General features: G+C 43.8%; 4 protein-coding genes across 4 annotated transcripts; 2 read left to right on the top strand and 2 right to left on the bottom strand.

Annotated features, from left to right (window-relative positions):
• Nucleotides 1-109: 109 nt before the first annotated feature.
• On the bottom strand, nucleotides 110-2,889 carry LOC131885544 (ubiquitin-conjugating enzyme E2 variant 2-like). Its single transcript, XM_059233612.1, has 4 exons — nucleotides 2,683-2,889; nucleotides 1,683-1,825; nucleotides 710-832; nucleotides 110-631 (listed from the first exon to the last, which is right to left on the bottom strand). The coding sequence occupies exons 1-4, from the start codon at nucleotides 2,702-2,704 to the stop codon at nucleotides 491-493; spliced, it is 429 nt and encodes a 142-aa protein (XP_059089595.1). The 5' UTR covers nucleotides 2,705-2,889; the 3' UTR covers nucleotides 110-490.
• Nucleotides 2,890-4,363: 1,474 nt separating this feature from the next.
• On the top strand, nucleotides 4,364-5,004 carry LOC131885542 (mitochondrial translation release factor in rescue-like). Its single transcript, XM_059233611.1, has one exon. The coding sequence runs from the start codon at nucleotides 4,498-4,500 to the stop codon at nucleotides 5,002-5,004; it is 507 nt and encodes a 168-aa protein (XP_059089594.1). The 5' UTR covers nucleotides 4,364-4,497.
• On the top strand, nucleotides 5,003-7,844 carry LOC131885539 (protein arginine N-methyltransferase 7-like). Its single transcript, XM_059233608.1, has 8 exons — nucleotides 5,003-5,201; nucleotides 5,430-5,579; nucleotides 5,653-5,874; nucleotides 5,954-6,183; nucleotides 6,270-6,590; nucleotides 6,661-7,267; nucleotides 7,343-7,511; nucleotides 7,574-7,844. The coding sequence occupies exons 1-8, from the start codon at nucleotides 5,022-5,024 to the stop codon at nucleotides 7,807-7,809; spliced, it is 2,115 nt and encodes a 704-aa protein (XP_059089591.1). The 5' UTR covers nucleotides 5,003-5,021; the 3' UTR covers nucleotides 7,810-7,844.
• Nucleotides 7,834-14,048, bottom strand: LOC131885541 (type I phosphatidylinositol 4,5-bisphosphate 4-phosphatase-B-like). The gene is made up of 8 exons (XM_059233610.1): nucleotides 13,680-14,048; nucleotides 9,405-9,502; nucleotides 9,185-9,334; nucleotides 8,981-9,115; nucleotides 8,835-8,908; nucleotides 8,649-8,770; nucleotides 8,401-8,488; nucleotides 7,834-8,346 (listed from the first exon to the last, which is right to left on the bottom strand). The coding sequence occupies exons 1-7, from the start codon at nucleotides 13,747-13,749 to the stop codon at nucleotides 8,403-8,405; spliced, it is 735 nt and encodes a 244-aa protein (XP_059089593.1). The 5' UTR covers nucleotides 13,750-14,048; the 3' UTR covers nucleotides 7,834-8,346; nucleotides 8,401-8,402.
• Between the last annotated feature and the right edge of the window lie 7,669 nt (nucleotides 14,049-21,717).

Genomic DNA, 21,717 nt, shown 5'->3' with positions numbered 1-21,717 from the left:
TCCTGAGGATTGTTTGGGCCCTGGATACGAAAACCTAATGACTGGCTATCAAAATTAGTATGCTCTTTTGTGACCAACTCGGCAAGAAATGAATTGAAAGACGTAGCAGTTGGAGAATTAGGTCAGACATGCATTTTTCAAGTCGAGATGAGGATTGGAGAGTAGTAGAGTAGTCGGGGGAAGAGCAAGTGTTTGACCAGAAATTTGGAGGAGATTTTTTTATATCACTGGGTGTTCTTTACTGAGACCTCAAAAAAACGCATCGAAGATTATATATTACAATAATGTTGGTAGTACTTGGGTTCTTGATTAGGATAGGATAGAATGATGAGGAGGAGGATAGGATGGCAAAGCGACATTTTTTCAATAAGTGATCTCTGGTTGGACGTGGTCTTGTCAAATGAATGTCCCCGATCGTATTTGCCGTCCGGGTGGAATTGAGGACTTCAAGCGAGCGATTCGTCGTCGACTTCATCATCGGTTTGTCTAATTAATACGAACTGCCCTCTGGCGGTTGGGTGAGCTTCATATTGTCTTTCAAGATCATCTGTCGACGCAGATCTTGCAGAATAGTCTTGATCGAGTACTCGCGCTGCCAACGGTGAAGGATGGGCACAGCCCGTGAATCAACCTGATCAAAGAGATGAAACGAATGACGGTCAATAACCGGAATAGGGGGAGGAAATGGGCAACATGCTTAGTTCGTTACCTGTCCGTTGGGAGACACACTGTTCATGTTAATCCTGGATGTAAATCTGACTTGCGGGGGCTTCACGGGATAATCCGGTCCACACACGATTTTCAAGCTATACATTCGGCTCTCAAAGTTGGTCTGAAATAATGCAATTTGTTGGAATCCCCCTTAAAAATTTTGACTCATAGATGGAGAGAAATGTTGGTGATCTGATGGCCTTCATGCATAATACTTCTTAGTCTCAAGTGAGTAAAAATGCTTACATAACTCAAAATGCGTCTTAACGGTGACCTTTTTCTATCACACTTCCTCTTACTTGCTCATAGTAGGTAGCTGAAAATCTAGGATCAATGTACGTTACTGAGGTCTCTGAATGAAGTATTTTCGCTTCTGATTCGTCGCCTTCAGATATTTCAGATTCCGCCATACATTCAACACTCTACAAAAATGAAATCTACTTTTGTCGGTTTTGAGGTTAAACCGAGGCCAGACAGTTTCTTACACAATGCCAGGACGAGCGTCAGGCATCTCAAATATTGAAGATTTCGCGGCATTTTTCCTCAACGAACAGCTTTCGAAGCAATGAGAAAAAACAAAAAAAAGGGAAAGAACTACATAAAGTTTGAATCTTCGGCCTCCTATCGATCAACTGCACAAGCTTTTAACAATATAACTTGGGAAAGCACCTTACCAATAAAGTGCTATAAAAGTAGTTTGCACGTAATTTCAACGGTTTAAATTGCTTGACTGATCAGTATATTATGAAATGGGACTCAAATTTGCTCTGACCCAAAGCAAGGCGATCTAGCGGGAAACCCGCTCACGCTCCATACTTCTAAAAGTCCGTTTATCAAGACACAAAATGTTCTATAAAGCCTGACAGATCCTGCAGGTCAGGATTCTAACACGATTCCGACCATCTTTCGTGATTACTAAGTACATAAAGGGGATTCATAATGGGATTCATTCACGCGGACTGTTTCCTTACCCGGGGTGGTCCAATGATCATGCCAGTCCAGTGAGTCAATTCGATGTCGTCTTCGTTCTCCAGCCCCCAAGAGATTGTACCGTCGCCCACTCCTTTTTGACCGGCCTCTAACTCCTCCAACAAACGAAAACTTCGCGGCATCACTGACAAATATGAAATTCAAATTCTTTACGTGGCATTACATAATTTGGCAGACTTGTCATTTCTATGAGAAAATGGTTGTGTGAGATCGACCTGTCGATTTCGAACGGTTAGTTGAAAGTTCTAGATTTGATCTTTCGTGTGGTCCAACCTAGTTCAATGGCAATTGCCCATGCCAAACATGACTATGACAAGGATTCCGTGTTTTGCAGGCAAATATTGCACATATAACAATGGTGGAAGACAGCAAGCATAAATCAAAGATTGTACTTTAAGGTAGCAGATCGCGGAACAATGAGTATAGCACAAACAAGATTGCCAATAAATACTATTTCGGCTTATGCTCATATTTAAGAGTTTGGACATACCACCAATGAGGGCTTATCCGCGTGATTTCAATCGGCACAATAATTATAACTTGATACTCTTTTGAGAAGAATGAATTCGATAGGAAGTTTTTTTTTTCTTCTTGCAAGGAAAATGGCACGTTTGCGAAGGAGAGCAATACCATTCCCGTTTAATCTCAAATCGTCTAGGTTGTACATTCCCAAGGGCGAAAAATAAGTCTGGAACCCAAGGAAATGCCCAACCACAACCCCTGACTTATCAATCCATCAATAAAACCCCGACATTTTAATGGTAGAAAAGCCTCATCGGAGTTTAAACCCAAAACTACTCAGGACAAAACCCTTCAATCAAATAGGTGAATCTGAATCACGCCCAGAGGAGACTAACAAGAAACGAGCCAGAGTAGGCATGTTCGGCGACAAGAGACAGTTTCACTGTCATTTTTGTTACCCATTTCAAAAAATATTGCTGATAACGGGTTTGGGACGGCATGATCGGGTCCGGTATGTACCTGCAGCTCCCATTGAAGACATCTTGTCGGTGATGCAAGGTTCACGGGCTGGGTAATCGACGAGTCCACGACAAAGGCGGGGCAACGTGGGCTCTCTAAGGGCGAGATGGCGGGGGCCTTGATTCTGGAAGCAGACTTGGATTGATTTCACTGGCGGATTCTAGCTCACTTTCTTGATCACTTTATCGTCAGATTCGACAGTGTTGCAAATCAAACACGAAGGAAAAAGCGCACAAGGGATCTGATTTGAGGGAGGTGCAAATTAGATCCCTTGTGTGTATATCATTTCAGGGATAGTACAAGCAGACTTGGATTGATTTCACTGGCGGATTCTAGCTCACTTTCTTGATCACTTTATCGTCAGATTGGACAGTGTTGCAAATCAAAGACGAAGCAAAAAGCGCACAAGGGATCTTCTTCGAGGGAGGTGCAAATTTTGGAAAATTTGTGTATATCATTATCTGGGATAGTACAAACGAATAGTTCTACTTATGAAACAATATTCTCATGTGTTTGTTAAATTGTTGTTGTTATTGATTTTTAATGAAGATCCATTTTTTTATCACCACTTAGATGATCGAAGAGAGCACCCAAGAGAAATCCTGAACATCCTCCGGATTATTTCAACCCCGGACGTGTTGTGCCGAAAGTTTAGATTTGGCAGCTACAAATCCTGACATAGATTGGCTTTGAATTGAACCATGAGAAATACCATGATCGTTGAAGTATAAATTGAAAACTTGTTTAAGCTGAGCGAGGGGGTCTCCCTTTCCATCTACGGGTGATAGTCTGATAGATAGACTTGCAAATGACCGCAAAGGCCAGCAGCCATTATTTTTTGACCCCAACCTGCCATGGTGTGCAATGAAAATAAGCAGGACTTGGTTCAAGAATGACGTAGATCAATAGTGAGGAATAGTTTGATAGGCTGAGAATGGTCCAGGAACTACTCGAATTTGTGGCTAATTTTTTAAATACTTATTTCCTAATGACCCCGGCTCAGAGCCACTAACATATCATGCTGTTGTGAGCGTAGTGAGCCAGGCTCAGGGAAGATAGAGGCAGATGAAAGTCTGGGAGCCCTGACCTGGCCCTTATTTAGACCATTGAAGGCCGAAAAGGGAGTGGAGTCGGCAGCCCAGGAGTCAAGACTGGCCTTCGTTTTCTTTTCTCGCCGCTTTGTTGACAAGAAGGTCCCATCATGCCGCGGGCTACTCAGGGTGGCCACTTGAACCATGGCATTCCGGACCGCCCTCACTAGCCCACCGCCTAAGACAGGACCATCATGGAATTAGACAATCAGTGTCCGAATCAAATTTCTCATGATTCATCATGCTCCAGCCTGCCCTCGGAGATGGACTATATTGCAGGATTTGGGGAGGAAAATAAGTCGCACCTAGGTCATCAGTTGAGGCTCCCTGTGACGGGACATGTTGATCCCTGGCCTGAGAAGAGGAGTTTCAATTGCATTTCTTTCCGCATTTCCGCATTGGTCCTCCCAGTCAGCTCAAAGCGCGGCTCACCCGTCCAAGGTCCAGGTCCCGGCCCGGCCAGAGTGTCATTCTGAGCGTTCATGGCGCCGATTCCGCCATTGGTGCCCGCAGTATGAGTCAACGGAGTGAAGCCCTCCGCTTGTACAAATCCTTGCTGCGTTACAGCCAATCCTTGCGTCTGACTGATTCGGCCTACCTGCAGCGGCGCTGTACGGCCGAATTCCGCACGCCTCGCTCCACCCCGGCCCAAATCGAACGGGCCTTGGCCCAAGCCCGCGCTTTACTCACCCAACGACGCTTGCTTTAGTCCCCGGATTAGCTGATGGCCGGCGGCCATGGGATCAGTGCCTTAGTTCGACGATCGCTCCAGAGTAAATATCGTTCCCGCATCGATTTCTCGCGGTATCCTCAGATTCCGCCCGAAGCGGTGGAAGAAAAATTGGTGCTGGGCTCGGGTCCGGGTGGGCAGGCCGTCAATAAGACGCGAAACGCGGTCCAACTCCGTCATACGGTCACGCAAGTGGTGATCAAGTGTCACGAGACCCGCTCGGTGGAGCGGAACCGCCAATTAGCCTGGCAGCGATTGCACGAGGCTGTGGATCAACACTTGAATCGGGATCAGAGCGTGGTTCAACAGATTCGCCGACTCGAATCCGAGCAACGACGGGCTAAGAAGCTCGCGGCTCAAGCGCGATTGGCCGCCAAACGATTGGCCCAGTCGGTCGAGGCTGACACTGAGGCTGAAGCTAATCCGACCAAGGTACCGGTGCCCACGGAAGCCGACGTGATCGATCCGCCCCATCAAGGACCACCCCCGTCGTCACTTTAGAAGCCGGAGACCGGTGAATGTGGCTGAGTCGTTTGAGGGGGATGGTCAAAATGACTCAGTCCAAGGGGAGTGTCTTTTTGCAGACGCTGAATCCGATGACGGGTCAAACCGAATGGCAGATGCGTCCCCCAGACTATGATTATCAGCAAGAGGTGGCTCGTGCGGCTTTTGCCGACATGCTCCACGATACGGAACGGGTAAGTTTGAGAGAAGCATGTCAATATATAATTGGGAATCCGGACAGGATGAAACCGACTTAAATTTGTGTCCTTTTTTTGAAAAGATCGCACATATCCCACAATACGTAGGCAACCTAAACAAATCATGGAATGCCTTCGGGTTACTGTTGATATGGTACTTTTTCTTTAAACGCGTCAACGCCCGAAATCATAGCCCCTGGTTCATGCGATGATATTATTTTACAGAATAAGTTGTATTACGAGGCGTTGAAAATCGCCATTCGGCTAAAACGTGAACAAGGCCAACCCGTTCATGTTCTGGATATCGGAACGGGCACGGGTTTACTGTCCATGATGGCTGCTCGCATTGGAGCAGATTCCATCACTGCCATTGAGGTATGTCTATCTTTTAGATCAGTCATTATATCATTGGGAAATGAAAAACAATAAAAAATCGGCCTTGTTTTAGGAATTCCGTCCTATGGCCAATTGTGCCGAGAAAGTGATCCGGGACAACGGCTTCGCTGATCAGATCAAGTTAGTTCGCAAGCGATCCACCTATGTGACCGTAGGTCAAGGCCAGGACATGGCTCAAAAAGCCAACATTTTGGTGACAGAAGTGTTTGACACGGAACTTATCGGCGAAGGAGCCATTGGGACGTTCAACCACGCCCACGAGAACCTTTTAACGGTGAGTTCTTTTTCACCTCCTTTTTTCCTTCCGTAACTCCACGAGAGAGCTCAAATCAAAATTGAATCTCTTGATCTAGCCGGATTGCATGGTGGTGCCTTCATTTGGCACCATGTTCGCTCAGGTTGTTTCGTCTGATCTTTGTTCCCGTTGGAACACCGTCCAGCCCATCAAATTGAGCGACCAACTCTCGTTAGATCCGCCGGATGAAGAAGTAGACGGGATCTCGTTCGCCTTGCACGACGTGCAAATGTCGCAGGTCCAGGAAACGTGGTTCACACCTATCACGAAACCCGTGCCAGTTTTCAAGTGAGACCTTCGAGCGTATTGATTGATGAAACATGATCATTTCATGGCTATGAAAAAGTGTGTTCATTGTTTAAATCTCTTTCTAGTTTTGACTTCACGGGTCGTTCTGGACCGCTACCCGTCAATGATATGAGCTGTCTGCCTCAATTGGCTTCCGTCAAGGGCAAATGTGATGCCATTTTCATTTGGTGGGAATTGAAAATGGATCCATTGAGTCAGGTCACACTTTCGTGCGCTCCAAAGTGGGCCCATCCGAATCCGAAAGATATTCCTTGGCGAGATCATTGGATGCAGGCCATCTATTACCCGATGTCACAAGTCCATTTGAACGAGGGTGAATCCTTTAATCTCATCAGTAGACACGACGAGTACAGTCTCTTCTTCGATGTGTCGAAAACCAACACCGGGTATTTCAATGATGACTATAAATTATACTCGGGTCATCCACACACTCATTTCCTTGCGATCTCTTCCCAGGCATGCCAATGATATCAGTGGACCTCCATCGAAGAGAGGCATCCAATGGGCTGTCTCACGACTACGATTGGGTCAGATGAATGATCCCGAGCGCAATGCCAAACTCGTTCAAGTCATCAAAAACGCCTTAAACCAAGTTGACAGCAATAACGGCTCGAGTTGGCTTTTCCTCGGAGAACTGAGCTTCATGCCCTTGATGGCCGCCAAATTGGGCGCACCCAAGGTGGTTCTAGCCGAAGGTAACACTCAGATGATCAAGGTCCTCAAAGCGTTTGCCAAGAAGCATGACCTTCAGGAGAGATTGGTCATCATTGAGAAGCCCGTGGTGGAACTGACCAATAAGGATCTAGCCCCTTATCGGATCGAGGTGGTGCTCACAGAACCGTATTTCTCGGCCAGTCTCCTTCCCTGGCACAATCTGTTGTTCTGGTACTCTCTGAATGAGGTGTTGCCTGGTGGTGACTCGGATATGGAGTACATTCGATCGTTGCCTCAAGGAGCCTCTATCTGGGCTGTGCCCGTGGCCTACAAAGACCTATGGAAAATCCGCTCTCCTCTCCATGATGCCGAGGGATTCAAAATGACCCACTTTGACGAAATCATCATGGTAAGGCTTTTCAGCGACTGCAATAAGAACGCGAATTTTGAGGGATAAAGGTTCAATTTTTTGTTGTTTCTTCAGCAAGCCTGTGATGAGAGTGATGCAGACGTAGAGCCTCATCCGTTATGGGAGTATCCGTGTCGAGCCAGTGGACAAGCCATTAAATTGATGGATTTTGAATTTGCTTACGCCCTTCCGGAGCAAGTGGTCCAAAAACAAACCACGTTGGAGGTAGCCTCCGATTGCAATGGTGAGTTGGTTGATTGTGAGAATTTCCATTTCAAAGTCATTCTTAAGGGTCAATTCTTTTAGGCATGGCTTTGTGGATGGAATGGCACTTGGACGACGAGACAACCATCTCGAATGGACCCAAAGAACCTGTTGAAGTCGGAGACAAGGTCAATTGGGACATGCACAGCCATCAGGGAGTCTCCTTCCTTCCCCAACACCAAAGAGGCCGCTTGACAGTGAATTCTATGGTCCAATGCACGGTCACGTTCAACCCCAAAGAGGGCGATTTGGCTTTCCAATTTAGTGTAGTCGAATAATGGAACATGCGCTGAATAAACGCGTTTTTAGTTGATCGAGATGGTTTATTTTCAATTGGTTCGTATAGATTCATCCGATTTTATAATTCAAACTGGTCCACTAACTTAGGTTGTATAAGTGTTAAAAAAAATTCGTTACTTTGATAAGCCTGGATTTTCTAAGATTAAGAATAAGCTAGTAATGGTAGGAGAAAGAAAGATAACTCGTACAGGACCACGTGAAGGGGAAAAAGAGACAAGCGCAAATTCGCACAGACACTTATTGAACATATAGAGTATATGCTGATTTCCGGTTGGTTGGTTGGTATATATGTAACGCCGTTGAGAGGAACTTGTCATTAAAAAAATTTAAGAGGCAAAATAGCAACGACAATGGCGCTCAAGCCCTAGATGGGAAGCAAGTGTCTTCGAGAACAGGGAAATGGGGGAAAGGCCCAAGAGCGTAGGGACAAAAGAGAGGATTGCTCTTGAGGGTCATCGGCGACGAAACAGGACACAATATGTTGAAAATAATGGTTCTCCAGGAATGAAAGATTGCTGAAATTAATGTTGTTTTTGTTGTTCTGACACCCGTTGTCGCGTTTTTCTTACTTCTACACTCCGCTGTCCACTAAGCTGACTTTCATAAAGAAATAATGGGCAGACCGAAGAAGCATTCCCAAGGAAGCCAAGAAAAAGCCTGCAAAGAAGGGAAAAAAATCATTCCCTGAGATCACTCACTGGAGATTGGCCGAAGGCTATTGTTTCACACAAAAAAAATCAGTTTTCATTTGGCCTTTGATGTTTGTCAGTGAAGGTGGGGATCTTAGGTATTATAATCGACGTATTCGAATACTTACCAACGTAGACAATGTACAGGACTCCTTTGGCTGTTGAGACATGAATGGTAAGGGCCGTGATCAGGATGGCCGCAAACAAGAGGAGTAACCCCACAATGCCGAAAATGAGTCCACGTCTTCGGCTAGAAAATATGTCTTATTTGATCAACCTTTCTGATTACTTCAAGGTAAAGCTTCAGTTCGTACCTGAATTCTGTTCCAACTGAAGACACCTTTCTACAATGGGGACATCGCGCCAAGGCGTTGTTCACAGAGTTGAACTGGAAATGAGAATGCTAATAAATGTAGAGAGTTTATCCAACTTTTGGGGGGGTAGAATCTTATACCCTTACTAGAAAGTTGTCATGGCAGTGGGCACAATTGACACGACACATTCCGGGCGTATTGGGAACAGGTGTATTGGCGAGGGGTCCAGAGGGGGTCAAGCTAATCACTCGTTTGCAATTGGGCCGTGGGCAAGCGATGCGCTAGAAAAGAAGCAAATCATTGAAACTCAATTGGATTCTTCAGGACCAAGGATCAGTGTGATCACTAACCTGGCTGGTGGTTTTACAAATGAGAAGGCAATTGCAGGGACATCGCACGTATTTCCGGCCAGCCGGAGCATTCCGGATGGGCGTGGCTTCGTTGCAGCTCGTACATTTGACAACGTGTTGATCTCGCTTCCCGGTGATGTCGATCATGGCCTAAATTCGAGAAACAGTTCGCTCATCCATTGTAAACTACCGTTGCCTTTGCTCAGAGAAATCAAATTACCTGACAAACACGACAGGACACCATAGGCGGTCCCCCGCCCACAGAGTTAAAAGTGGGCAGAGAAAAATCATCCACGGGCTGAATCAGGATGCCAACATCTGAAAGTGAAGAGCAGTTAATATCATAATGCAGGATAGGAAAATTTCCTCCTCAAAAGAGCCTTCATGAGTGTGTTGGTAAAACTTTATCCAGTTATGTACACGGTAGGTCGCATTCCACAACTTTGGCCAACGTATGCAGAGTATTCTAGTTCTTTTCCAATTCCTTAGACCCAGAATCTGTTTCAAATCAATGCATGCTCGATTTCATAATTACTGCGATCATCTGCAGCATTCATTGAATGTCGCCCCAAAGAACCCGTCAAATTGGAGGATGGGATCCGTACCACTCTTGCTTGGGCATGTATCCAGCCTAGCAACCCATGTTACTAATAGAATCAAAAAGTATGGTGTTTTGAATATACGACCGCTCGTTTTCCGTTCTCATTTCATTCCGAGCTACTTGGGTTAAGCATGGAAACGTTCTTGGATCGCCAGTTATGAAAGACGATACACATAGAGACCTTTACAGGGCCGTTTAGCTGCAAATTTTCATTACATAGCATCGCATTTAAGCCACTAAATTCTCCTTTATAAGATTAATTGGATGAGAGTTGAAGGAACTCACTGGCCAAATGTCAGCATGATCGGGCCTTTCGTTGACGAGTAATCGGCTCTTGAAATTTGTAATTGTCTTTGTTCCATCACCAGCCATTCAAAGGACACTTGACACCACAATCGTCCAGCGGGTTCGACAATGGAACCAATCAGGGGGTTAGTCGTTCCTCAATAAAAGGAACGGTTTACAGTTACAATTACTTTGGCCCAAAAGAGTAATTCGTTACTCAACCGTTACTCGCCAAGAAATGTAATGGCGTTACTCGTTACAATTACTTTTACTGAAATTCAGATGACAAACATTTCTAGTTATTTGCCTCAATAAGGCCTTATTTTGAAAAATCAATGGTTATATTCTTGATTCAAACTGATGACTAAGCATTTTTATTGTTGGTTTTTTGGTTAGCATTGCATAACTCCCATTCTTGGCCATGTTTGTACCACGTTCGCTATCCCTGTTAAAACCTTGTGCATAAAGTCTTGGATGAATATGGGGAGCGTTGAGAAATTTGGTGCAACATACTCAAGCCAAAGGAAAATTTTGCTCTGAGTCAGGTCTTTTAGACCAACAGAATTTGAATTGAGGGATACAACCAATACAGTAGTGCAACTATGATTTGATAAAAAACCACGAACAAATTTATCATTGTTAAAAGGATAAACAATTTTTAGTCGTAATCTTCTTTTTTCAGGGTCTATAACTTTGGAAATTTCTGTTCATATTGCCTGAAAGATTCAAATTTCATAGGTTGCCAAGAGCGAAACGAAAAATTAGATACCTCTCTGGAAAATGAAAAGAGGAACGAGTAACAAGTATTTTTTTTGCTTTTTAGGGGGTCGTTCCAATTACACCATTTTAAAATGCAATGGTATCACGATTCCTTTTTCGATAAAAGGAACGAATTACAGAATTTTTTTAACTTGCAATTTCGTTACCACTGCCCTGGTAACAATTAATGTAGTCCGTCTTAAATTAGGCTTCAAATTGTCACACGCGAGGTTGGTTACAATATTAGCCCAATAGCCTGGCTAGAAATAGAAATAATGTTTTCGCCGAGAGCCTCTGCATCCATGTGTTCCGTCATCCTTGCGCTAATACAGTCATGGCGCACTCCAAACCTACCTAGAGCATCTATATCCAAACCCAATCCAGGGACTCTAAAGAGAGGAAACGTCACGGCTTTCCTTTGTCCGCCAACTTAGGCAATTGCTTGGAATTAAGACAGTAACTTTAGTATCAATAAAACAAGATTGCCCATGCTATATAGTACACTTAAATGTATTTTTTTAAAGTAAATAATGATCTCTTTGATTTACAACTCTGTTCAAATACCAAACATTTCTAAATTAACTTTAAAAGTCAAAAGAATAAATGAAATAACCATGAACATCAAGTAAATAAAAAAACAACCAAATTGTCTTTAAAATCCATAAAATATTGGACAAAATTTGCTCAAAAACATTGATAGAAAGAAAATGAACAAGAATCAATTCATGAGGAACTTACACTGACAATTAAGAAAAGAAATGTATGAACTGGGGAAAAAAGTACATGTACATCAATATTAACATATCAGTATATCTATAATGGACAATTGATAATCTTGTTTCAATTCACACATTTGACAAAAAACATTAGGCATTGGTGAAAAATGAATGAGTTTCTTTTGAGTAGAGTTCAAATTTCTACTTATTAGGAATTTTACATAAAAGGCTGGCTTTTTTTTAAGGCACACAGAGTAAGACCAAAGTCCAGCCTACTAGATTTGAGTTTTAGACTCTTAAAAAGGTTTTTAGCAAGAGGATTCAAAATAGTCAATTAAAAAGGTGTCGTATTTGTTGAGATGCATCCTTCCATGATTTTAAAACATTCAAATGAGTTTAAAGAGCAATATGTAGCTCAGAGCTAAAATATGCCTACTTTTGATTTGGGGACCATTCAAAAATTGAGAACCATGGACTCGTAACAAGTGCACCAAATTACTTGAAAGTTTGTCAAGATGTTCCTGAAACAATTTTCTACAAACAATATTATTGGCAAAAACATATTGACTGATTGTGTTTAGAGCAAATTCTTACTTTACCAAGAATACCTAATTATTATTTTACAGTAATTGTACTTTAAGGCATTATAGAAGTCATTTTAAGTATATTCAAATGTCTTATTTGACGCACCTACAATCAATGGTTACAAAAATGATATTAGCCATACTCTTTGATCAGTATGCATGCCAATAATAGACATTAGAAAATTTCAGCATCATTAGCTTAGGCCTAAGTTGGCAGGAAAGGTCTGGTGATCACAAAAAAGTGACGCTTCCTTGCTCTTGTGTCCGTGTCCAATCCAACCAACAGTGCCTTGGTTTGGATCCAAAGCGTCTCTTGGTGTAGCTCCGCTGATTGAGCTCGCGGTCGGTCAGCGTTCAGTCTAAGCTTTTATTCATGGTGACCAAATCTTGCTCTACAGTGCCAAAATGAGCTCTGTTTTTCATATTGTGGAAATCCGGCTCTAAACGATTCCGACATAAACATTGCTCTTTCAGAAGTTTTAGCCCTGACAGATTTCATTCTGGGATCTTTCTCAGATTTATTTTCCAACAAACTCTCCTCAAATTGACTATTTCTCGTCCTAACCAGGACAGAAATGTGAATTATTAATAAAAGCTAGAAATAGGCAGGTTTGACTGCAAGCCACCTTTTTGGAGACAGAGACGAGAAAATGTCCATTTATCATAGCTTCAATCTTGCTCTTTATGCTTCAAACAAAGCTTTTCCGGCGGAAGACACATTGATCAATGTTATTGGGTCACTATGCTTCCAGACAAACGTCGAGTCCACCCTGAGCGAGGCATTGACACGCTAGACTCTTCAACCACGTAGCGTCCAATGAAAAATCCCTCATTCCACTCACCCAAACCACCCCACTCTAATCCAAATTTGAACCAGGTGACCAACAGCCCGTATATATCTGTCACTCATCGGTCCCTCCTCCATGGCCAGGGGCAGTGGGGAGCAGGAAGTAACCACTCGATCTCACCCAAGGTAGAACAAGGCATATGAACCAATGGGGAGGAGATGTGGCGAAGTGGTTGCGCAGTTTTCTGGTGTCGCGAAGTCCCGGGTTCGATTCTCAATTTCTCTACCGGAAACTTTGAAAGGCGAACCATACCCGCAAACAGAAAATCAATCGATCAAGGACCCAAAGCGGCTCATTGGAACTATATGCCAAGCATGTGGTGGCTGGCTTGGCTGGCAGGCGGCCCCCAACCCTAAAACTCGGTGACATATTGAACAGGGCAGGGACAATCTGGCACCAATTAATAGCGGACGACCCATTTTTTCAGGGTTGTGACCAACTCAATTGCGGTTTTACAGGTGGGTACTAACGTTTTAACAAGTAGAACCGCCCACTCATTGGTGGAAAATAAAGTCGACCCATGGACATTTCGGGATTTACCGACTACACTTCGTGTGATGATCAAATCTTGAATCTCGAACCCATTGGGGTCATTGTCATGTCAGTCCAAGACCCATCGCTCACCCGCCGGGCTATGATCCCACTCTAACCCCCACCCATTCCCCACCCCCACCGGATCCCGGGACATTGAATCATAATTACCTCCGTTAGGTGGAGCGGCTCCGTTGGGCGGACCGGCCAAAAGGGGGCGCGCCTCCTCGTTGGGCATCATGCTACGATTGCGACCTTACAACGCCCACTTGGATACAAGTTGGAGAGCCCAACCACCACCAGGGACAGGGCCGGCCAGACAAAGCGGGCGGGATGCGATCCAACTGGACGGAAATAGCAGTGTGGGCCACGGGCACAGGTTTCACCACGACAGGACCCACGGGTGTCAAAGGAGAACGCCTCGTCTTCTTCCTACTTTCAGTCAATCTCTCTTTCTTGGGAGTGGATCGTTGGATCGCTGGATCGCTTGTTCGTGCCTTCTTTCTTTCTTTCTTTGAGGCCAGATTTGAGTGTTGCCAAATGAAGGCGTAATCGATATTGGAGATTGAAGTCAGCTGAGTCAAGATCTGGCCACAGGGACAGGGCGGGGAGGGCGGGCGGGGTTTCTGGTTGATCAGCACGAGTGAGAGATTGAACATTGGCAACTAGGACCCCTCCCAAGCTATGGACTGTTAAGTGAACGGGAAGAATTTGAGCGTTAGAGGCCTGAAACGTTGTCTAAATGCAGATGCAGAGTATGGGTATTATCATCATGATAATGTTGGGTTCATTTTAAGCATTGGTTGACCATGGTAACAACGGCATTCACAAATGAGAGACTTGGACGCTTGTTTCTAGATTATCAGTAGAAAAATGGCTTCAAGTCTGGTCCATAAAGGGGGCCAACCGCAGCGCTGAATTTTGGCAGTGCCTTTGGCCAGCGACAGTCTTGCCCAATGTTTAGAGTTGATCCTTGAGATATGACATAAATCGTGTTCATTGTACCGATCGGATTTGGTCCTTTTACGTTGCGCACCATATCAAAAGATCCTTGGCTAGTTGAAGCATTGGTTTCATTCAATGAATTGCATGGCAAGACCACCTCAGGTCCTATCTTGGCCGAAAATGGCTTTGAATGGCCAAAGGATGGCTACCCTGTCAGAAACGGCTGACCAAAAAGGTCCTGCTTGAAGAGCTAGTGGAAGGTAAACGATCCTTGTGTCAGATGTCACAGGGATAAAATTTTAACTGCCAGCAATGGCCTGTCCTGAAGGGGTGGCAGTCATATTGTAGGAATGCAATTTGATATTATCATTGTTATTTTCCATGAAATTTAATTCTAATCCTTAAGGCACAATAAAGCGTTCTCTGAACTTACACCTACAAAGGTGTATTACAATGCCACCCCACACAGAGTAAACTATCCTAGCCTAAATTGGTACAAAGCCATATAAACCAACATAATTGAGCAACCAAAACCTTCGAAAGACGTTTTGGTTGAAAATTAGATTTTCAATTGAAATCATATTGGTAAAATCAACGCTGAAAGGGTACCCAATTCAATCCACAACATATTTTCACCCAAGGTGTATGAAAAGGTTTAAAAAAATTTGGCAAATAGTGGAAAAATGTCAGTGTGCAAAACATAGTTGTGAGGAAATTACAAAATTATCAATTCCTAAGAGTTATATCAATATTTTTTCGAATTTTAAGATCTTCTCAGACGTATCTCATCACATCACGTTATTCAAAGTTGAGCTCTCTAAGTTGTGTCAAATTCGGAGAAATACACCTGCCTGCTCATGGACTGGCAAGGAACGAGGAAGAACATACAGATTTCAGAATCGGGAAATTGTCCTCAGGGTGGCATCATGACCTCAAAAAGACCTGTCAAAAGTAAATGAGATTCAAACTTTGATTGATGAAAATAATCTATTAAAATCAACACCATGATATTTTGGATTTTTTTGGTTTACTTTCTATTTCTAACTAGGCATAGGATAATCTTTAACGATAGAAAAGCAACTTTAAGTTCGGTCATGCGGATTTTCTTCAATCGGACTAGGTCTTCAGGAAACACCGACATGGCTGCAAGGGCAAAGACCGTGATTGTCGTATAATAGCTAAAGTTCGATCTCGCTTTGACTAAGAAGGCGAAGACTGGGCTTGAACAGCGGGTAAAGAAATTTTGGTGTCTTGTAACTCGAGTGCATTTGTTTGCTGATGAGTTATGAAGTTATGAAAGAGGCCGATAAGAACCCAAATCGCTTAACGGTTAAAGATGTTTTAAAATGTGGAAGCTATTAAGAAAATTGTCCAAAAAAAGTCGAAAAAGTGAAAAAACGGCTGAAAAAGTAGAAAAACGGCTAAAGAAGCGAGAATACTGGTCATTTGATACAGTAAATAGTTGGCCTGAAAGGCCAAAAGAATTTAAAAAATAATCTTCAAGTTTAATTGTTGTTTTTCTGGTTTACTGATCCAAATCGTTGCAGGGTGCAGAACAGCTGACTTGCATTAACCCCAGTAACCCCACAATGCCAAAAATGAGTCCACTAGAAAATATATCTTATTTGATCAACCTTCCTGATTACTTCAAGGTAAAGCTTCAGTTCGCACCTGAATTCTGTTCCAACTGAAGACACCTTTCTACAATGGGGACATCGCGCCAAGGCGTTGTTCACAGAGTGGAAGTGGAAATGTGAACGCTAATATATGTAGGGAGTTAATCCAACGTTTGGGGGGATAAATCTTATACCCATACTAGAAAGTTGTCATGGCAGTGGGCACAATTGACACAACACATTCCGGGCGTATTGGGAACAGATGTTGGTCGAAGTTCATGAACTTATAACTTTATTCAAATATCATAACTTGACACAAGATGAACACTGTTTCCTCCTAGAGGTCGAACCTGATTCGATTGAGGGGAAAACCTAGTCTGACTGGTCACCGATCAGAAGTTGTAGATTGTAGAGATCACCAATCGTCGGTTTCTTCTCCACAGGCGCCCTGACGGCAATTTGATGAAATAATCCCGAAGTCTGCCTTTCTTATTAATTGCTCCTGTGTGGGACCATTTCTTGGTTGAAGGATTCTGGATCTGAACATAGTCCCCAACGTTCAAGAGTGCCAAAGGTCGAGAATGGGAGTTAAACCTTTGCTTTGATTTTTCGTTTATCTCATCCCTTTTGTCATTGGTAGCTTGAATTAAGTTCCGCCAACGTTGGTCATAAACTTTATAATGGGCAGGGATACGTGTGCGCAAGTTCCGGCCGAAAAGTTGTTGATTAGGTGAAAGAAGGTTTTCTTCGAGAGCGGGTTTCAAACCCACATCCTCTGGAGAACCATGTCATGCCTCTAATGGGTACATTAGACCACTCAGCTACCATGTGAAGTCCACCCAAATGTGGAGTATTTTGTGATTTATTAAAAGCTTCCTTGAACGCTGCTGTTTTATATCAGGTTTCTTCATTTTGGCTAACATATTTTTGATGAGCTTCACCGTTGTCTGTCTCAGCATGACCGTTGCTGGCAGGGTAATGAGGAGATAATGGACCCCAGATAATTCCTCATTCCGAGAAACGCTTGGAAGTGTTGAGACGAAAATTGGGGTCCCATATCACTTTCCTCGGGATACCAGTGTCCATAAAGAAAGTCAACAAAATCTCCGTAATATCTGATGAAGTTGGATCTTTTCTAAATTCCATGACCTTTGGATAACCGGGCAATCTATTGATGTATATCATAAAATGTTTACCATTCAAGTAGAACAAATCTGTTGACACAACCTCAAATGGCCATTTGGGTGCAGGCTCCTCGATTTTTGGCTCGTTAGCGTGGCTTGGCGGCCTTTCTGCGCACTTGGAGCAGGCCTCTTCAATTTGACGTATTTCGTTTGAGATCCCAGGCCAAAATACGGCCTCCCGGTCTCTTCTCTTTGTCCTTTTGATCCCTTGATTAGACCTATGTAATATTTGGAGAACTTGTTTTCTTTTGGACTTTGGTACCACTATCCTTTTCCCGTGCCAGGGGTCCCTCAATGGTTAATTGGTGCCTCATTGATCTCATGGTCTTCGTTAACAGGCCACATCTGTTGAGATTGGTGAATCCACATAGGATCTCGTCACACAATTCACAATATTTGGGATCTTCTTGAGTCGCTTTTTGGTATTGTGCAATAATTGGATCAAGATCAGAGTCGGGTGCGTCTCCGTTGTTCGAAGCTATGCTTGGCCGCGATCAAACCCAACACAGCAAGCTGCAACTTTGGTGTCCTCTTCCCCGGGCTCATCAACCGGGTTTTGGGAAAGGGCATCTTTGATCTTATGCTCGGATCCTTTCCTACATCTGACTTGGAATTGATAATTGGTCTGTAAAGCAGATTTGATTTTTTGTAGTTTGAGGTTTTCGATTTCACCCATTTGTTGTTCATTAAAAATCTCCCTCAAGGGGTGATGATCTGTCCAGATGGTGAAAAATAAAAGCCTGTGAAGATTACCGCCAACGCCTCTAGTTCAATTGCGTAATTACTTTCTGTGGGAGACAAGAAAAAGGATCCAGACTGAAGAATTCGCCATTTTGTCTCGTGGAGTTGTATGAGGCAAAATCCCAGCCCATTTTTTCTGCTTGCATCTGTGTTGATGCGAGTCTCCTTGTTTGACTCAAATGTGGCGAGGACTGGTGGTCTCACCAGTGCGTCTTTTACTTTCCAAAAAGCAATCTGATGATCCTCGGTCATCGCAAAGTGATTTCCTGGTTTGAGGAGGTCTCTTAGGGACCCAGCAGCAGCGCTTATCTTCAATGAGAATGGACCTACTTGTTGGACCATTCCCATGAATGACCCTAAATTGGTAAGATTTGAAGGTTCTGGAAAATCGTGGATGGCTTTTACTTTCTGCGGGTCTGCTTCTAGGCCGGTTCCAGAGACAAGATAACCTCCAAAAGTGACACAACCTTTGGCAAATTGAAACTTCTTCTAATCTAGGGATATGCCGTATTTTCGACACCGCTCCAGGATAGCGCATACTCGCCAAATGTGTGAGCTCAAATCAGCGTCGTTGATTATAATATGGTTCACAACTTTGGCTCTTTGTGCGACTCCTTCAATCGCCAAATCATTGCAAAGGTTATAAGAGTCGCCCGTTGAGATATAGCCCATAGGTGATTGTTTGTACCAAAACCGTCTATAAGGTGTAATAAACGTAGTAAGGGGTCGAGATTCTATTGCCAGTGGAAGCTGCCATTAACCTCTGTGGGCGTCTAACGTCGAAAAGGGCTTCGAATCCTGACTTATTGATGATACAGCATCTCTGGGTGTTCTCAAGTTATATACAGTGCATTTGACAAAACGATTTAATTTCGTTAGGTCCACAGTCATGCAAATTTCATCGGTTCCTTTTTTCCCTGGATGACTCCATTCTGTTGGCCTGTCGCCTACCCGCTTGATGACATTTCCTGCTTCCATTTTCTTGAGCTCTCTCTGGACTTTGTCCTGGTGACAATAAGGCACGGCACCGGCCGCACAACGTTCAATTGATACGGGACTGCACCACAGATCATATAACGACTAGATGTCGCATTGGCCCAACCTCAGTGCGGAGGAAAATGGATTTTGTGTTAGCAACTCTGTACACCAAAAAAGAAGGAGGGTGACTGCCTGATCAGTACTAACGACCTACAATTGCTGGGCCTTCAACGAAGGCTATCAGTGACAAACTCACTCTGAATCTGGCACGCTGGTGGATGAAAAAGCATAAGTCACTGCACACCAAAATTTATGTACCAGCTGATGAAGGCAAGCGTTCGCATTTTTCCTTGCGCTATGCGAGGTCTAGTCATATGGTCTGTGGACTGCACCCTCCATAAGTTCAATCCTCATAGGCTCAGTTTTCATTTCTTTCAACACCAGTTGGCTATCACAAACATTGAAGCTGGGCACGGCGAGAAAACTTGGATAATCAGTCCTTTTATTCTCTATCCAAAAAACCAGATTAACAACCAGGGAAAAACCTCCTAACCAAGAGACCAGGGACGAGAAAAACAAGTCGAAACATGGATATTAGTGTTGCCGTCCAGAGACGCTACAGGACCCATGGAGAACGTGACTTGCGAATGACTTTTGTATATAAATGGCGCTCCAGGATCCGTGCAGGCTGGTGCGGGGTCATAGCTTCTGGACACGCCCTTGTTGGTGGTCTTCCTGCCTTGGGCGGCGGTCCCCGTTGTGGAGGTTGTGGAGTGTTAATGGGTCTGTTGATGTCCAAATAAGCGGGTTTCAGGCAATCAATTGATATGATCTCTTTGCGGCCTCCCATGTGGAGTTGTTGCCATGCTTCAGCACCCGGAATGGGCCATCGTAGGGACATTGAAGAGGGGCGCAATGAGCATCCCGTTGAATTAAGACAAAAGCAGAAGAGGATAGGTCAGGCAGAACAAAGGATCGTGGTATGCCATGCCAAGAAGTTGGTACGGGAGTGAATTGTTGCACAGTGCCTCTGAGTTGAGGAAGCAGCTTGTTTGGGTGGTGAATGGATGTTAGTGTAGCGACAAATTCTCCTGGGACTGTGAGAGGAGCACCTTAGAATAACTCAATGGAGGATGTCTATAGGTCCTCTTTAAGAGCTGTTCTGATACCCAAAAGAGCCCAGGGTAGCTCATCCATCCAACCTGATCCTTTTATTGCCAGCCAAGCCATCAAAGATGATTTGAGATGTTGGTGGAATCACTCAACCATCCCGTTGGTCTGGGGGTGATAGGCAGTTGTAGGATGGAGTTTGATACTAAGACTCTGTGCAATATCACGCCAGAGAGAGGAGACAAATTGGGAGCCTCTGTCGGAGTTGAGACCAGAGGGGACGCCAAAACGGGAGACCCAATTGTTTACAAAAGCTTGAGCGCAAGTTGTAGTGTCAGTTTGTTTAAGCGGAATTGCCTATGGCCAGAATGTAAAATGATCAACCAATGTTGGGAGATGGGTGAAACCTTGCAAGTTTGGGAGAGGCCCCAACCACATCAATATGCACATGATCGAAACGTCGAAATGTTGGAATGGGGTTTTTGTGTGAGGATGCACCTTTGCTTGTTGGCAGAAACGCAGATGCGAGCCCAGTCTCTAATCTGCTTTGTCATACCGTGCCAAACAAAGTTGCGAGCAACGAGTTTTTGGCTGGTCTTGACTGACGGGTGGGAAAGTCCATGGATGTTATCAAACACTTTGCGGTTGAGAGCAGTGGGAACGATGGGACAAGGTTCACCCAATGAAACATTGCAAGGGGGTGTCTGGTTATTTGGGCCCAACTGTACATCTTGGAGTTTCATGTTTGTGATAGATGTTCTCCAGAGCATTGTCTCCTCATCCTCACCTTGAATTTGGGCCATCTTGGAAAAATCCAAACCAGGAGAGAAGTTGAATGCAGCATTGACATGGCAACGAAAAACAACGCATCTGCAACGACATTATTTTTTCTGGATATGTGCTGAACATCCGTTGTTTGTAAGTTCTGAGATGTACGTCAGATGTCGTTATTGGCGAGCTGACCGCGGATCAGAGGTTTTTGCAAAAGCAAAAGTAAGTGGTTTGTGATCGGTAAATATTGAGAAANCAATCATTGCACTGGACATATCCAGATAGGTTCAATTTGATGTCAGACATATTTTTACAATTTGAACATTCCCAAATCAAATACTTTTGGCGGTATAAAACTTGCCCATGAATAAACTTTTGTCTACCGAGCTCTTTGAACAGTTTCCTAAACTCAATTTTTTTTTATGCCTCTATGTGAAATATGGAGAAATTCTATTTCTCACATTGTGTTCATTGCTGGAGATGAATTTTCCTTTGGTGGTAGGACCACAAACCAACAAGGAGGTCAAGGCAGAGGTATTGATTGGTTCAGGGGTCGCAGCAATAGATCCATGAAAGTTCATTGATTCTAATTCCAAGGTTCCAGCAGAAATCATGTCGCAGTTCAGGCTTTCCTGACTGGAGCAGTTGTTAGATCCACAAGATGCAATCATTACCAAATGGCAGTGCCTGCACATATTTTTCAAAGAGTAGCCAAGGCAATTGCACTTAAAGAAATGCCCACAAGCGCTGTTTTTGGGACAATGCATACACATAACTTTATAATCCTCACAATGGCAAGAAAACTCATTGATCTGGACGTGATACTCTGATGTGTTTGATATAACTTTGAATCCATTTTGAAGA

Source organism: Tigriopus californicus, chromosome 8 (assembly GCF_007210705.1).
Source record: "Tigriopus californicus strain San Diego chromosome 8, Tcal_SD_v2.1, whole genome shotgun sequence".
NCBI classification, from domain to species: domain Eukaryota; kingdom Metazoa; phylum Arthropoda; class Copepoda; order Harpacticoida; family Harpacticidae; genus Tigriopus; species Tigriopus californicus.
Note: the sequence above shows the minus strand (reverse complement) of the source record. Positions and strands in the feature narration are given on the sequence as shown.

What these genes read in the sequence shown, in the direction of transcription:
- LOC131885542 (XM_059233611.1), top strand. Translation starts at nt 4,498, where the DNA reads ATGGCCGGCGGCCATGGGATCAGTGCCTTAGTTCGACGATCGCTCCAG.
- LOC131885544 (XM_059233612.1), bottom strand. Translation starts at nt 2,704, where the DNA reads ATGTCTTCAATGGGAGCTGCAG. An exon ending in GTCTTCAATGGGAGCTGCAG is followed by an intron (nt 1,826 to 2,682) that starts GTACATACCGGA and finishes CATATTTGTCAG; the next exon opens with TGATGCCGCGAAGTTTTCGT. An exon ending in GTGTGTCTCCCAACGGACAG is followed by an intron (nt 632 to 709) that starts GTAACGAACTAA and finishes CTCTTTGATCAG; the next exon opens with GTTGATTCACGGGCTGTGCC.
- LOC131885539 (XM_059233608.1), top strand. Translation starts at nt 5,022, where the DNA reads ATGTGGCTGAGTCGTTTGAGGGGGATGGTCAAAATGACTCAGTCCAAG. An exon ending in TGCTCCACGATACGGAACGG is followed by an intron (nt 5,202 to 5,429) that starts GTAAGTTTGAGA and finishes ATTATTTTACAG; the next exon opens with AATAAGTTGTATTACGAGGC. An exon ending in CCCACGAGAACCTTTTAACG is followed by an intron (nt 5,875 to 5,953) that starts GTGAGTTCTTTT and finishes CTCTTGATCTAG; the next exon opens with CCGGATTGCATGGTGGTGCC.
- LOC131885541 (XM_059233610.1), bottom strand. Translation starts at nt 13,749, where the DNA reads ATGATGCCCAACGAGGAGGCGCGCCCCCTTTTGGCCGGTCCGCCCAAC. An exon ending in ACTGCCATGACAACTTTCTA is followed by an intron (nt 8,909 to 8,980) that starts GTAAGGGTATAA and finishes TCTCATTTCCAG; the next exon opens with TTCAACTCTGTGAACAACGC. An exon ending in CCTGTACATTGTCTACGTTG is followed by an intron (nt 8,489 to 8,648) that starts GTAAGTATTCGA and finishes CCTTCTTTGCAG; the next exon opens with GCTTTTTCTTGGCTTCCTTG.